This window comes from Hemiscyllium ocellatum, chromosome 25 (genome assembly GCF_020745735.1).
Source record: "Hemiscyllium ocellatum isolate sHemOce1 chromosome 25, sHemOce1.pat.X.cur, whole genome shotgun sequence".
NCBI classification, from domain to species: Eukaryota; Metazoa; Chordata; class Chondrichthyes; order Orectolobiformes; family Hemiscylliidae; genus Hemiscyllium; species Hemiscyllium ocellatum.
The window spans coordinates 14,082,613-14,099,621 of NC_083425.1; the positions used below are offsets into that span (position 1 = coordinate 14,082,613).

Below are 17,009 nucleotides of genomic sequence, written 5' to 3' on the forward strand. Positions count from 1 at the left end.
CAGAGTTAACGTTTCTGGTCCATTGACCCTTCTTCAGAGCTTGCTTCTATATTTAAAGCAGACAACCAGAGTTAGAATCTCCATGAGTGAGATCCACCAAAACTGCATAATTGGCTGTTTATTTTAATCTGTACAATTTCTGCCAATGTTATGATATATTGCATAAACTGTGGAAAAGATTGCTACAGTAGTCCAGTTAAAGAAATACCTTCACTTGTTTATCAAGTTACAATGTATCAAGATTGAGTTGGAGCTTTCAGCTGTTTTGTGTTAGCTATCTTTTAAATGTTTTTAAGTTCTCATTCTAATCTTCATTAGTGATTTTTTGAAGTCAACGCTATCTAAATTATCCAGATGTTTAAGTTTCGCCTCCCGGTACATTTAAAAAAAAAGGGGTGCTAAAGTTCTGATTACTAAACCCAAAAACAACAGATCTGAAACAAATCACACTTAAATCAAGCTCTAACAGTACCTTAAAAATTAATGTGTAGACTTGTATAAAGCAAGATGACATAGTTATTGTAAAATCCCATCTGACTTATTGATGTCTTTTGGGGATGGAAATCTGGCAGCCTTAAATTGGTCTAGCCTCCATATAACTCCAGAGCCACAGCAAAGTGGTTGACTTTTAACTATTCTTTGAAAATGGGTCTAGTAAGACTCTCAGTTAAAGGGCAATTAGGCATGAGAAACAACAATATTGTCCCCATCCCAGAAAGAATAAAAGAAAGGAAAAAAAAAATTCTTCCAGTGTGGTTATGGAGGAAAATGGTTGAAAATGTAGTCAAAAATGAGTTTCAAGATCTGACTGAATCAAATAATTATTCAAATACAAACTAAAAATAATAGAATTAACTGATGAAGCTATTCGCCCAGTCATCTATTGAGTTGAGGAAAGAGAAAAATCCTTATGGTGGCTAACAATCACTAGAAGACACAAGTGTGCTGGGTAAGATCTTACTATTTGCTCTTCAATTCTACAAGTCAAATGCTAAAGTTGGCTCATTTGTTTTCATTGAAAAATGTTGAGTGACGAGGAGTCAGTTAACCATTAGGAATCTTAATATATACTTAAGCAGTCTGTTAAATCAGCCTTAATTGAATATCCTGTTCTGTAAGACATGACCGTTTCTGGCTGCTATTTTTGAAACTTAATGGACTAATACTAATGAACAAAGCATACAACTCAATCAAAACTGCTTTTAAAATTGTAACACTGACTACAATTGTCAGGAAAAATTGTAATTAACATACACTGACGTTGAAGTGAACCACCACTCTTTCACTTTAGCAAGACATTGTTTCATGAACAAAAACGGTTGAAAATCTCAAAACAAAAACTAATAGATTCTGAAAGAGTGTTTTTCTTGGAAAGAGTCCACAATTGTGGGCCATAATTTTCAGATGAAGGGCTGGTTGTACTGTGCTTGTATGTGGAGATGAGAAATTTCTCCACTCAGGAAAGTGAATCCTTGATATTCTCTATTTCAGAAGGATGTGAAAGCTAATCTAATTAATATTTCCATAGATGAATGGATTTTTGGGCACCAAATAATTTGAGGGGTATGAGGATTAGCTTGGGAAGTGGCTTTGAAGTTCAATCAAAATCATATTGGATGATGGAACAGGATGGTGTGTTGTATTTGTGCTGCAAGTGGTGCGTGCTTAACAGGTTAGCTAAAGCTTTCATTCCGACAATTCCATTTAGCATTTGTTACTGGAGTATTCCTGCACAATGCAAGATTGTTGACATGAATCCATTTATTCGCAATTCCCAACTACCCAATAGATGGTAAACATTTTGAATACAACTAATTGGTTTGCTAGCTTATGTGAGGGCAGTTGAGAGTCAACAATGCTTCTGAGTCTGGAATCATGCATAGCCTAGAGCTTTATTTTTTAAATCAACCTCCCCATGAATGTTATGACCCACTTTTGGGGCAGCTGGGATGCAAACTGAGGCCTCCTTGCTCAGAGTTACGAAAACTATTACAGTACTGCAAGAGCTCTCATAATCTAAAGCAAGTGAGAGTATTTGTCTGAATGTCTAAATTATTAAACCAGTAACATTGTCATTATGCTCCTTAAATAACAATAATTGAATTCACCAATTTGAGCTAACCAGATGGGTGAAAAAAAATATTCTGATCATTGAAGATATTTATTAGATGGCGACTGAGGGCATGATTTGGCCAAACTATGTATTCTGTGAAGCTCTGAAGAAGGATCACTGGACCCAAAGCGTTGACTCTGATTTCTCTCCACAGATGCTGTCAGACTTGCTGAGATTTTCCAACAACTTCTGCTTTTGTTTCTGATTTCCAGCATCTGTAGTTCTTTCATTTTAAAAAAAAGTAGTATTCTATGAATAACCATGAAGACAACCATGGAAAATACCAATTTGAATTAGTTCATAAAACTGCTTGTACTTTTTAAAAGTGTAGTTTGGTTGTGATAATGCCTTGATTAAGGGGGTGATATGTCTTTGCAAGAATTGGCTCTTAGAAATTGTACTCCAATTCTTTTTCGCATAAATTCACAGAACTTTATTCTATAGAATTGAAGGCAATATGTCTTGACAACCAAGGTCGAAAACACCAAAATTATTTTTTCTCAGTATTTTTCTAATGCAAATATCAGTCTTTTGAATTGTAAGTCAATGTGTACTCAAGAGGTAGCCAGTTCTCTAGAATCAGATTTCTTTTCAACATGAAGATGATTGTTGTGGTTCTGTTCGCCGAGCTGGAAGTTTTTGTTGCAAACGTTTCGTCCCCTGGCTAGGCGACATCATTAGTGCTTTGGAGCCTCCTGCGAAGCGCTTCTTTGATGTTTCTTCCGGTATTTATAGTGGTCTGTCCTTGCCGCTTCTGGTTGTCAGTTTCAGCTGTCCGCTGTAGTGGTTGGTATATTCGGTCCAGGTCGATGTGTTTGTTGATGGAGTTTGTGGATGAATGCCATGCCTCTAGGAATTCCCTGGCTGTTCTCTGTCTGGCTTGCCCTATGATAGTGGTGTTGTCCCAGTCGAATTCATGTTGCTTGTTGTCTGTGTGTGTGGCTACTAGGGATAGCTGGTCGTGTCGTTTCGTGGCTAGTTGATGTTCATGTATGCGAATTGTTAGCTGTCTTCCTGTTTGTCCTATATAGTGTTTTGTGCAGTCCTTGCATGGTATTTTGTGCACTACATTAGTTTTGCTCATGTTGGGTATCGGGTCCTTCTAGTAAGTTGTTGCCTGAGCGTGGCTGTTGGTTTGTGTGCCGTTATGAGTCCTAAGGGACGCAGTAGTCTGGCTGTCAGTTCAGAAACGCTCCTGATGTATGGTAGTGTGGCTAGCCCTTTGGGTTGTGGCATGTCCTCGTTCCGTGGCCTTTCTCTTAGGCATCTGTTGATGAAGTTGCGCGGGTATCCGTTTTTGGCGAATACCTTGTATAGGTGTTCCTCTTCTTCTTTTTGCAGTTCTGGTGTGTTGCAGTGTGTTGTGGCCCTTTTGAATAGTGTCCTGATGCAGCTTCGTTTGCGTGTGTTGGGGTGGTTACTTTCATAGTTTAGGACTTAGTCTGTGTGTGTTGCTTTCCTGTATACCCTTGTGGTGAATTCTCCGTTTGGTGTTCTCTGTACTATCACGTCTAGGAATGGGAGTTGGCTATCCTTTTCTTCTTCTTCTCGTGAATCGGATTCCTGTGAGTGTGGCGTTGATGATCTGGTGTGTTTTTTCTATATCTGTGTTTTTAATGATTACAAACGTGTCATTGACATATCTGACCCAGAGTTTGGGTTGAATTTGTGGTAGGACTGTTTGTTCTAACCTTTGCATAACTGCCTCTGCTATGAGTCCCGAGATTGGTGATCCCATGGGTGTTCCGTTGATTTGTTCGTATATCTGGTTGTTGAATGTGAAGTGTGTAGTGAGGCACAAGTCCAGTAGTTTAAGTATGCCGTCTTTGTTGATAGGTTCCGCGTCCTGTTTTCTGTTCTGTATGTCCAGTAGGTTGGCTATTGTTTCTCTGGCTAGGGTTTTGTCAATCGAAGTGAACAGTGCCGTCACGTCGAATGAGATCATGGTTTCTTCTTTGTCTATGTGTATATTTCTGATGATGTCCAAGAATTCCTGTGTTGATTGTATGGAGTGTTTGGATCCGCTGACCGGGTGTTTCAGTTTCTGTTGTAGTTCTTTGGCCAGTTTGTATGATGGTGTCCCTGGTAGTGATACTATGGATCTGAGTGGGATGTCTGGTTTGTGTACTTTAGGTAGTCCATAGAATCTGAGGGTGTTGTTGCTTTCCGGTTTCATTCTTTGTAGGTCAGCTTTGGTTATCTGTCCGTTTATCTATCAATCCTCAATCCATACCAGTAGCTCACCTCGAACACCATGGGCCCTCACCTTGCTCAGCAGCCTCCCGTGTGGCACCTTATCAAAGGCCTTTTGGAAATCTAGATAGACCACATCCACTGGGTTTCCCTGGTCTAACCTACTTGTCACCTCTTCAAAGAATTCCAACAGGTTTGTCAGGCATGACCGCCCCTTACTAAATCCATGTTGATTTGTTCTAATCAGACTCTGCTCTTCTAAGAATTTAGAAACCTCATCCTTAATGATGGATTCTAGAATTTTACCAACAACCGAGGGTAAGCTAATTGTCCTATAATTTTCCATCTTTTGTCTTGATCCTTTCTTGAACAAGGGGGTTACAACAGCCATCTTCTAATCATCCAGGACCTTTCCTGGATGAAAGATCTTGAAAGATCTCAACCAATGCCTCCGCTATTTCCTCAGCCACCTCTCTCAGAACTCTAGGGTGTGTCCCATCAGGGCCAGGAGATTTATCAATTTTAAGACTTTTTAACTTTTCTAGCACTATCTCTTTTTGTAATGGCAACCATACTCAACTCAGCCCCCTGACTCCCTTTAATTGTTGGGATATTACTCATGTCTTCCACTGTGAAAACTGACGCAAAGTACTTGTTAAGTTCTGCTATTTCCTTATCTCCCATCACTAGGCTTCCTGCATCAGTTTGAAGTGGCCCAATGTCTACTTTTGCCTGTCGTTTGTTTCTTATGTACTGAAAGAAACTTTTACTATCATTTCTAATATTACTGGGTAGCCTACCTTCATATTTGATCCTCTCATTTCTTATTACACTCTTTGTTATCCTCTGTTTGTTTTTGTATCCTTCCCAATCTTCTTCTGATATCCCAGTGTTCTTGGCCACTTTATAGGATCTCTCTTTTTCTTTAATACATTTCCTGACTGACTTTGTCAGCCATGGTTGTCTAATCCCTCCCTGGATGATCTTTCTTTTCTTGGGGATGAACCTCTGTATAGTGTCCTCAATTATACCCACAAACTCTTGCCATTTTTGCTCTACTGTCTTCCCCACTAGCCTCTGCTTCCAGTCTATTTTTGTCAGTTCCTCTCTCATGCCCTCATAATTACCTTTATTTAACTGTAACACCATTACATCCGATTTTGCCTTCTCTCTTTCAAACTCCAGACTGAACTCTACCATATTATGATCGCTACTTCCTAAGGGTACATGGTAGATCAATTGATAAAGTTAGATCACATGGGAGTCAGGGTGGACTTGCTAATTGGATACAAAATTGGCTTAACAGTATAAGACAGAGGGTGGTGGTGGTGGAGGAGATTGTCTTTTGTACTGGAGGCCTGTTACCACCAGTGCTTCACAGGATCCATAAGTCCCAGCAGAATTGCTGAGTTCACTTTTGTTATAAACAATTTAGATGAGAATATAAAAGTTTGGAGATGACATCAAAATTGGTGGTGTAGTGAACAGTGTAGAAGGTTATGTAAGATTACAAAGAATCTTGATCAATTGGGTTAATGGGCTGATGGAGTTTTAATTTGGATAAACGTGAGGTCTTACATTTTGGTACAACAAAGGCAGGACTTACGCAATTAAAAGTAGGGTTTCAGAAAGTGTTGTAGAACAGAGATCCAGGGGTTCAGGTGCATGATTATTTGAAATTTGCATCACATGCAGACAGGGTGGTTAAAGCATTTAGCACGCCACCTTCATTGTTTGGACCTTTTGACTATAGGAGTTGGAAAGTCATATTGAGGTTGCACAGGATGTTGGCCAGCCCTTGTCTGGAGCGCTGTGTGCAGTTCTGGTCACCCCCTCAGAATGGATATTATTAACCTGGAGAAAGTTCATGAAACATATTCTAGAACATTGCCTGGAATGGAGGGTTTGAGTTAGAAGGAGAGACTGGATAGGCAGGGAGTTGTTTTGCTGGAGCATAGGAAGTTGAGGGTTGACATTGTAGAAGTTTATAAAATCATGAGGGGTATAGATAAGGTGAATGGCAGGTGTCTTTTCTCTACGGTGGGGGTTTTCAACAGTAGGATCATATTTGTATACATGAAAGCAACAAGATTTAAAGACATCAGGGGCAAGTTTTTTTGTACAGAATGTTTAATTTGTGGAATGAATTACCTAGGAAGTGATGAATGTGGGTACAGTTACAACTTTTAAAAGCCATTTGGATAAATTCATGAATAGTTGTTTGGAGGAATATGGGCTCAGTGCAGGCAGGTGGAACCAGTTTAGTTTGGGATTATGGTTGGACTGAATATTATTTCCATTTATGACTCTATAACGTAATTCTATATTTGGTGGTACATTTACTCCTGCCAAAATCCTTGCCAGATGGCAATCCTGACAAAAATAAAACCTATGACTGATGTTTGATGGATCTCTTGCATTCCTAAAACTCAATAACTGTTGCAGGGCAACTTTATCTGCAGCGATTTTCATTTTAACTCCATAATATGATGGTTTCACATCAAGTAGTTGTCTTATGATGCTTGCTGGTGTATCTTTCACTACTCCTTGGTGTTGGAACTGCTGGTGCTGATCTGGCCATGTGTGATAGCACCATCAAAACAAAGCAAACTGGTTTCCTCTCCCTGTACACATCAGCTTGATGTGTTTGGCCCTTCTAAGAGTGAAAAAGCCATGACAATCGATAATTTTCTAAGCAAATTAGAGTTGACTAAAGTTATACCTTATGCATGGAGTATTCTTCAAGTTGAAATAAATGTTAATATTAAAAGCCGAAGGTGCTGGAGCAATTCCAAGTATGGCTGCATCGCTGGAGAGCAGAACAAAGTTGTACTGAATCTGAAACATTATCTTTGTTTCTCTCAATACTGATACTACGGGACCAACTGAGTTTCTCTAGCACTCTTTATTCCATCACCCGCAATATTTTTCATTAACTTTTGATATTAGTGCCAAAATGTTGTGGAGAAGGACATGAGGAATATAAGAGCCACTGCAGCTGACAAATCTGTATTCTGTTGTATTGAATTTAAGGAGACTGAGAACTTCGAATGTAAAGTTAATCACCAAGAAGAAGGCCGTTAGACATAAATGGAATCCTTTGGTTGCTAGTAAGCATCACAGAACTGAAAGGGGCACCCAGGATATAATAGATCATAAAAGACGTGGACCACTGTTAATACCGTTTAGCTTTATCCAAGAGTAATGGTATATTTTAATTACCACAGCCTTGGAAATCGATGTGAAGAGTAGAACTTACAATAGGGGCCAAATATCGGTCGTTTAAACTAAGAATAGAGCTGGAGGAAAAAAAGACGAATTGCAGCAGGTCAGACAGCATCTATGCGCAGAAAGCAGAGTGAACATTCCGAAGTCTGTCGACTCTTCCATCAGACTGAAGACTATGCAATAGAGTTGGACCATATAAGGCATTAATAGTTGGTGCTTCCAATTAAACCTGTTTGACTATAACCTGGTGTCGTGTGATTTTTAACTTGGTCTGGTAAAAACTGTTTACTATTGTCTTCCCAACCCCGCCCCGGTAGATGAGAGTGACTGATAGACGAAGCCAGGCCATCTAATCAGCTGCCCCTGTCAATTTCTTCCCTCCCTTCCCAAAACCCAAAGATCTAAGGTGCACGTTCAATTTCTCCCCTTTTAAAGGCGTTGGTTTCATTTCTCTTCTCGCTACACCTTTGCAGTTGCCATCAGAAAAAGCAGTTGCTCATAGGGAAATTCGCACTGACAAAGGTAGCTGTGTGATCACAGGCAGTGGACACGAAAATGCCAAAAAGAGAGGATTCGCTACAATAAGATAGTCTTAGCTGGGATATAATGAGCGATATTTGGAATAAGATGTCAGTTGGAACTGTCTGCGTCACCGCTGGTTTAACGGGTCTTTTAAGTTTTGTGTTTCTGGCGGTAGCGATAGGTACGGATTATTGGTACATCATCGACGTCTCAAACTCCAGATATAACTATGGGGAGCATTGGGAGGATTTAAACTCTCACTCTGGACTCTGGAGAATTTGCGAAGGTAGGAAATATTATAGAGCATTATATTTTGAGAGATTGTAACTTAATCAGCATTATGATCGACCGATTATTGAAATAATTCTATGGGTTAAACCTGGGGGGTTTGTCCTCCTCAGATAGAGCGGCCCTTGGTGATATCGGTGTTTGACCTTCAGACGACAATATTACCTAGCTTTGGGAACTGGACATTCTAAATTCTCGAAAATACAATGCCGATCAGTGTTAGTCCCCCTTAAATCTTCGGATCATTGCGCTCACAGGGTGCCGCACCTCCGCGTTATTATTGGAACTGGACTTTCATGTTATTTTATTCCATAGATTTCCAACAGAACCGTTGTTACTGATACAAAGGAAGTAAAATAACCAGTAACCTCCAGAGATTAGTGTGAGTTCCAAAGGTATATGTAACAAGTATATTCTGTCAAAAATCAAATCATACCAGGTTATAGTCCAACAGGTTTTTCTGGGCTAGGAACTGCCGACCCTCTTCAAATGTTGGAGTTCAACCCCTCTTCAATATAATTTCATATTGAACCAGCCTTTCTCACAGACTGGGCACAACTTTTTATTTTTAAAACAAGAACAATTCTGAACTATTTCTAAAGCTTAAGTAAAATTCAAGGTGAAACCAGCAAGGCGTTAATTTCTAACCTCGCAATTTCATCATGTTCTGTAGCATCACTAACAGAAGTCACGGGAGGGATTCTGCTAGAATTCACAAAACGCCAGCGAACATCTGCCCGGCTCCAGTATAATGTACTGAGCACCTGAGCTGCTATATATCCATCCTCCCTACTTGCTGTAAGAACGCTCCCCTCTGACAAAGTACAGAAATGTTGCTGCAATTATTATTTGATTTTTCCTTTAAGACCGGTGACATATTGTGGAGGCTTTGATAGGAAAAAAATTGCCCTAATTCGTTCACCCATTTACAAACCAGTTCTAATCAATTCGACATTGCTGAATAGCCACAGTCCAATTGGACGATAGAGAGAGAGAGGACAGGTGGTAACCTGAGGGTCACCATGCTTTAGGTAAAGGTAGAGCTTGAGAAGCCCTTCAGGATAACCTCAGCTAATGCTGAAATTGAACTCATGTCGCATTTCAAGCCAGCATCTGGCCAACTGAGCTAGACTTCATTGAAATCGGGTGCGGGCAGGTGGGACTAGATTGGGTTGGGAATCGAAGGGTCTGTTTCCATGCTGTACATCTCTATGACTCCATAAATGGTGAGGGTTAACACAACATATAATTGGCCTGGGAGGGGAGGTTGCGGAGTTAAGTGTGTGCCATTCTGAGCTGGGTTCCAACCAATGACAGCATGGAAGTACATTTATGGAAGTACAGTTTTGATAGGTCTGCAGTAAGCTGGAAAATAACAAAACGAGCTTGGGTTGAGAATGAATAGAGGTTTGCCACCTTGCGTAACTTTCTCAGATTAGCACAAAGCTAGTCTGACCAGACAAGGCACCATTAGATTATGCCAGGTCTGACATAACTGGTTGATCATCCTGGAGTGCAACATAATCCCTGGTTTCATTTACTCTACTGTAAATCATTTTCCTTAAATCCTCCTCCCTATCTGCTCCTCCTTGCTTCAGGTAAATGTGAGGAACTAGCGATCTTCACCATATAGATTGAGGCCAACTGATCAGCTACCATCTGACCCTTGCCACACCACTCGCCTCCCTTCCTGTGGCGCGAGGGATGAAACTTTTCAAAGAATATCCGATGACCGAGCCCTGAATCGCATTTTCCTCTATTTTCTCTCCTAGGTCCTCTCCAAGCTTCTTTGGACTGAGCTGCTTCTCCTTCATATCACTGTGTTTCTGTATTAGGTAGTTTTGTTTCCTCATGCTCTAGCCCCATCAAATTTGCCACAATCACCTCTTTTCATAAAAATATAAAAATTAATCCTTCTTGCAAAACTGCCACCCTACCTTTTTTTGCCCTATATTTTACATGAGAGTTGAAGATGTCAACACAGCATAGAAAAAGACCCCTCGCCTATCAAACCTGCACAAATCACAAACCACCTGAATATTCTAATCCCATTTTCCAGCACTTGGTCCATATCCTTTTGTGGGTTGGCATTGCAAATGTGCCTCTAAATGCTTCTTCAATGTCATAAGGATTCCTTCTTCCAGCACCCTTACTGGCAGTGAGTTCCAAATTCCATAAACCGCTGGATGGAAACAATCCTCACATCTCCTCTAAAATGTCCTGACCCTTACCTTAAATCCAAGTCCATGGTCATTGATCCCTCCAGCAAGGGAAAAGTTCCTTCTTGCCTAACGTGTCCACGCCCTTTATAGTTTTATACATCTCAATCATGTCCTCCAGCAGTCTTGTGTATTTCAGGGAAAGCAACCCCAATTTGTTCAGTGTCTCTGCATAATGAAAACTCTCCAGCCCAGGCAGCATCCTGGTAAATCTTCAGTGCATCCTCTCTTATGCAATCACATTCCTCCAACAATATAGATTCTAGAACTGTGCACAATGCTCCAGTTGGGGCCTAACCAAAGTTTTACATAGTTCCAGCAAACTTTCCTGCTTTTAAATTCTACACCTGCGCTAATAAAGGCAAGTATGCCATGTGCCTTCATAACATTTTTGTTTGAAAATGAGGTAATTTATTCTGAGACAAGGATGTTGCATTTAAATGAGGGAAATTATAAAGGCATAAGGCACAGATTCTGGTTGACTGGGAAAATGCATTGAAAGGCATGACTCTCCATAGGCAATGAATAGTCTTTAAATAACTATTGCTGCAAATGTGTTGCTGGTCAAAGCACAGCAGGCCAGGCAGCATCTCTATTCCTGAGATGCTGCCTGGCCTGCTGTGCTTTGACCAGCAACACATTTGCAGCTGTGATCTCCAGCATCTGCAGACCTCATTTTTTATTTAAATAACTATTGTATGACTTACAACAACTATACATTCCTTTGCAAAGTAAAAACTTCAAAAATGTCAGTCAACCATGGTTAAAAAAGGAAGTTCAATATTGTGTATGATTTAAAGGAAAAGCCTAGAAAAATGCCAGAGATATCAGTAATTATGAGGATTGGGAGATTTATAGAATACAACAAAGGATGAACAAGAAGCTGATATGGAGAACGGTTCATTAACCCAATCTCACAAAAACATAAATGGTCTGTAAAAGTCTGAAGAGGCAAGGTTTTGACTAAAACAAAGGTGGGTCCATTAATGATGGAACGAAGGGAATTGGTAACGGGGAATACTGAAGTATGGTTAATTTATGTCAATTTTTACTGAGGAAGCTGTAATAAATCTCCCAGAAGTGGAGATCAAAGGTGAGGCAGAGTGAAGAGCTGAAGAAAATGAGTATTATTAAGACAATTATATTGGATAAATTAATGCGTCTGAAAGTTGCTAAATTTGCAGGGCGTGATAGTCTGTATCCCAGCATGTTGAAGGAGGGGCCTATAGGGATAGTCAGTGCATTGGTGATTATCTTCCAACATTCTGTAGATTCTGGAATGATTCCTGCAGATCGAAAGGTGGCATATTTAAGAAGGGAGCAAGAGAGAAAACAAAAAGCATAGGTCTGTTAGCCTTACCTCAGTATTCGGGAAAATGCTTGAATTTGTTATAAAGCATGGGATGAAATTGGAGTATTTTGCAAATGTTACTATCAAGATAGCTAAGAGCAGTTGGACATACTATACTTGGATTTTGGCAAGGCAATTGCTAAAGGCCACTTAGAAAGATTAAAGCACATAGGTCAAGAAGTAATATATGGCGTAGATTAGGGATTGACAAACAGATAGAAAATGGAGAGTTGGAATGAAGTGTCTTACTGACATTGACAGGTTCCGACTAATGGGGTGCCTCAAGAATTGATACAATATACATTAATGATTTGGAGGTGAACAGTAAATGTAATATTTTCAGATTTGCAGATAATAGAAAATAAAGTGGGAATGTGTGCTGTGAGAAAGATGTAACATGGTTTCAGGAGGATTGGATAGGCTTAAATGAATGGACAAGAACATGGCAAATGTAATATAGTGTGGAGAAATGTAAATTATCCACTTTAGTAGGAGGACGGCCGTGCAGAATATTTCTTAAATGTTAAGAGGTTGGAAGTATAGATGTATAAAGTGAACAACGTGTCCTCACCAATAAGTCTCTCAAGGCTAACATTCAGGTGCAGCAAGCTATTTGGAAGGCTACTGAAATGTTAGTCTTTATTGCAAGATCATTCTGAGTACAGGAGTAGTAAATTGTGTCAATTGAATAAGTATTTTGTTCAACTACAATTGGGGTACTGTGTACAGTTTTGGTCTTCTTATTTTGAGAGAGATATTGTTATAAAAGTCATCCAGACATATTCCTAGGATGGTGGGACTATCCTATTAAGAAAGACTGGTCAAGTTGATCTTGTATTCTCCAGAGTTTTGAAGAATGAGGGGTGATCTCATTGAAATCTATAAAACACCTGAAAGGGATAGACAAGGCAGAGATATTTCCCATAGCTGGGAGTCTAAAACCAGGCGATACAATTTCAAGATTGACCCGAGATGTGGAATAATAATTTTATTCAGAGGGTTTTGAGCCTTATGAATTCTCTACTACAGTGGGTGTGGAAGCTCAGTTTAAGGTATAGTTTAAAAAAATCATTCTTGGGATGTGGATGCGGATGCCATTCACTGGGTTTGTATTTATTGCCTGTCCCTAATTTTTCTTGAGAAAATGGTAGCCGCTTTATTGAACCGCTGCAGTCCATTTGCTGTAGGGTATACCCACAATGCAATTAAAGAGGGAGATCCAGGATTTTGACTGAGTGGCACTGAAGTAATTTCAAAATCACGATGGTAAGGAACTTAGAAGTGAACTTGCAGGTGATGGTGTTTCTGTTTATCTGTTGGTCTTGTCTTTCTGGATGGAAGTCGTCATAGGGAGGTGCTGCCAAAGAGCCTTAGTAGATTTCTGCAAAGCATTTTGTAAATAATATACACTATTGCTATTGAACATCAGTGGTAGTGGGAGTGAATGTTTGCGGATGTGGTGCCAGTCAAGCTTTGTCCTCATGGTGTCAAGCTTCTTGAGTATTGTTGGAGCTGTGCTCATTCAGGTAAGTATTGTTTCACATTCCTGACTTGTGCTTTGTAAGACTTTGAGGAGTCGGGAGGTATGTTACTCGCTGCAAACTTCCTAACCTTTGATTTGTACTTGTGGTTGCAGTATTTATACTCTGATAAATTTCTGATTACAAGTATGATAAATTGTTTTGGAGATGAGGTGAGTAACTGACATTGAGATGCTTGATCATCCGTGATCACATTGAATGGCAGGCAGGTTCGACAGGCTGAATAACTGATTCCTGTTCCTTTGTCCCTCTCCAAAGCCTTTGCTGCCACTCAAATCTGGCTTTCTTTCCTGGAACTCTATATTTGAATTCCTCTAACAGGATTACCACCTCCATTACAGTACTAGAATAGTAGCAACAGTATTTACGACAAGTGTATACTTCAAACCCTTAGGCAAAACATGGTGTTGCACTAAAGGTAGACTAAAGTCGCATTGCAGATAAAGAGTCTCATGGCTGGTTTGATCACATTTCTTGTCTAAATTTTCCAGGGAAGAACACATCCTCAATTTTCTGTAACTGAAATCATAAGTCATGTTACGAAGAGAAAGAAACTAGACACCAAAGCACTGAAGAAAATTCAAGATGTGAAAGTTCACCTAGCTTTCATATTGTAGAAAATGATTCCTGGAATCATCAGTTTTTCCCATAAAATATTCACAGATGTGATTGCTGACCGGACTGTGTTCTTATAGTCTCCACTGTGTTAGAGTGGATTTACATCCTAGCATTTTAAGTTCTCACACTGTGTGTGATGCTCCTGGCAGTCAGCTAAATCTAGCATTAATTGAATTTGAAGTATTGGTGATGTACTTTATTTCAATAGAGATCACTGAATGCAGCTCCCTGATGTGCCTCTGATAGACATCTTCAAGCACTCGCTAGCATTGATGGTTACAAAGTGATTTTGAGTATGTTGGCTTTTTGAAAGGTGACAATACAACAAAAAAACCTTCAGAGATGGTATTTGCGCTGTTTAGTCCTTAGTTTCCTGTGGATTTTTCCTTGCATCCCACTTATCCCCTACCCCCCACCTTCTATTTCTCATCTACTCTTTGGCGCCAGCATTTGATGATATGACTTCAAGTTTGACATGACTATACACAACTGTTGACCTCTTTGTTGTCTTTGTGATGTCAGGCTGCTTGTCCAGTAGACAATGAGGCACTTTCTCTCTGCACACAGCAAGATCCAGATGACATTCAGGGTTGACCTGATATGTGGTAATAATGTTCATGCCATGTACGTTCACAGCAGCAAAAACTTTCAACATGACAATGTTGAACAATCTTCAGTTGAATTTCAATGGTATTACCACCATTAAATTCCCCAGGAACAGTATACTAGAGATCACAATTGACCAGAAGCTTAACTGTAACAGTCCACATAAATATTGTGACAACAAAAGCAGTAAAGAAGCTTGGATTATTCTCGTAACTCAACTCCTAACTCCTCAATGCCAATTTGTCACAGACCAGGCCCAACATAAATCGTTTGATGAAAAATGCTCCACTTCCTTGGATCAGAGCAGCTCCACAGTTCTTGGGAATCTTGACAACATTTTAACAAAATGGATTAATTGATTGATGATTCATACATAATCTTAAGTGCTCATTCCTGCCATCATTAGCAGAGAGCGGCCTCAATGTATGCAAAGTACAAAATGCACTGCGAAGACCCCATCAATGACAACTTCCAATTCTGTACCCAATACTGGTAGTAATGCAAGGGCAGCAAGCACGGAGAAACACCACCGACTTGGCATATTCTTTGTAAAGGTTAGACGCCATCCTTACTTGGAAATATAGCTTGGTTCCTTCATCTTTGCTGGGTCAAAATCCCAACCTATTGTAGGTATATCTAGACCACAAGAATTGCAGTCGTTTAAGAAGGCGGCTCTTTACCAGCTTCCGAAAGGCGATTGGCAACCATGTGTTTTTTATTTATTTACTTTTAGAATATTGGTGTCAGTGGCTGGCCAGCATTTACTGCCCATCCTTAGAACATAGGACAATACAGCACAGAACAGGCCCTTCGGCCCTCGCTGTTGCGCCGACCTGTGAACTATTCTCAGCTCGTCCCCCTATACTATTCCATCATTGTCCATTGTTTAAATCTCCCGAATGTGGCTGAGTTGACTACATTAGCAGGTAGGGCATTCCATGCCCTTACCACCCTCTGAGTAAAGAACCTGCCTCTGACATCTTAAATCTATCACCCCTCAATTTGTAGTTAGGCCCCCTCACACAAGCTGATGTCATCATCCTAGGAAAAAGGCTTTCACTGTCTACTCTATCTAATCCGCTGATCATCTTGTATTCCTCTATCAAATCTCCTCTTAGCCTTCTTCTTTCCAATGAGAACAGACCCAATTCCCTCAGCCTTTCCTCAAAGACCTTCCCTCCAGACCAGGCAACATCCTAGTAAATCTCCTCTGCACCTTTTCCAGTGCTTCCACATCCTTCCCGAAATATACACAACTGTATACATAACTGTACACAATATTCCAAGTCTGGCCGCATTAGCATTTTGTGGAATTGCAGCATGATCCTGTGGCTCCGGAACTCAATCCCTCTACGAATGAAACCTAACACACTGTATGCCTTCTTAACAGCGCAATCAATCTGGGTGGCAACTTTCAGGGATCTATGTACATGGACTCCAAGATCCTCTGCATATCCACACTACCAACAACCTTTCCATTGACCCAGTACTCTGCCTTCCTGTTATTCTTCACAAAGTGCATCACCTCACATTTAGCTGCATTGAACTCCATTTGCCACCTCTCAGCCCAATTCTGCAGTTTATCCAAGTCCCCCTGCAACCTGTTACATTCTTCCAAATTGTCCACTACTCCACTGACTTTAGTCTCGTTTGCAAATTTACTAATCTATCCACCTATGCCTGCGTCTACGTTATTTATAAAAATGACAAACAGCAGTGGTCCCAAAACAGATCCTTGTGGCACACCATTCCAGGCTGAATATTTTCTATCAACTACCACTCGCTGCCTTCTTTCAGAAAGCCAGTTTCTAATCCAAACTGCTAAATCACCCTCAATTCCATGCCTCTGCATTTTCTCCAACAGTCTAACATGTGGAACCTTATCCAACCAGACCTTGACAAAATCATGTTGACTATCTGAAATCAAATTGTTGCTTACTAGATGATTATAAATCTTATCTCTTATAATCCTTTCCAAAACCTTTCCTACAACAGAAGTAAGGCTCACTGGTCTATAATTACCTGGGTCATCTCTACTGCCCTTCTTGAACAAGGGCACAACATTTGCAATCCTCCAGTCCTCTGGTACTAAACCTGAAGACAATGATGACTCCAAATATCAAAGCCAAAGGCTCTGCTATCTCCTCACTAGCTTCCCAGAGAATTCTCGGATAAATTCCCTCTGGCCCAGGGGACTTGTCTACTTTCACTCCTTCTAGAATTGATAACACCTGTTCGTAACTAACCTAGATCCTTTCTAGTCTAATATCTCGTACCTCATTCTTGTCCTCTACAATATTCTCCTTTTCCTGAGTGAAAACCAATGAGAA

At 40.2% G+C, this 17,009-nt stretch overlaps 1 protein-coding gene across 1 annotated transcript in view; it reads left to right on the forward strand.

Moving 5' to 3' along the window:
- The first annotated feature begins 8,161 nt into the window (after positions 1–8,161).
- tmem235b (transmembrane protein 235b) overlaps positions 8,162–17,009 on the forward strand; it is a 50,802-nt gene continuing 41,954 nt past the window's right edge. The window contains exon 1 of the mRNA XM_060844842.1: positions 8,162–8,342. Within this exon, the coding sequence (XP_060700825.1) occupies positions 8,162–8,342 (181 nt within the window). The remainder of the gene's footprint in view (positions 8,343–17,009) is intronic.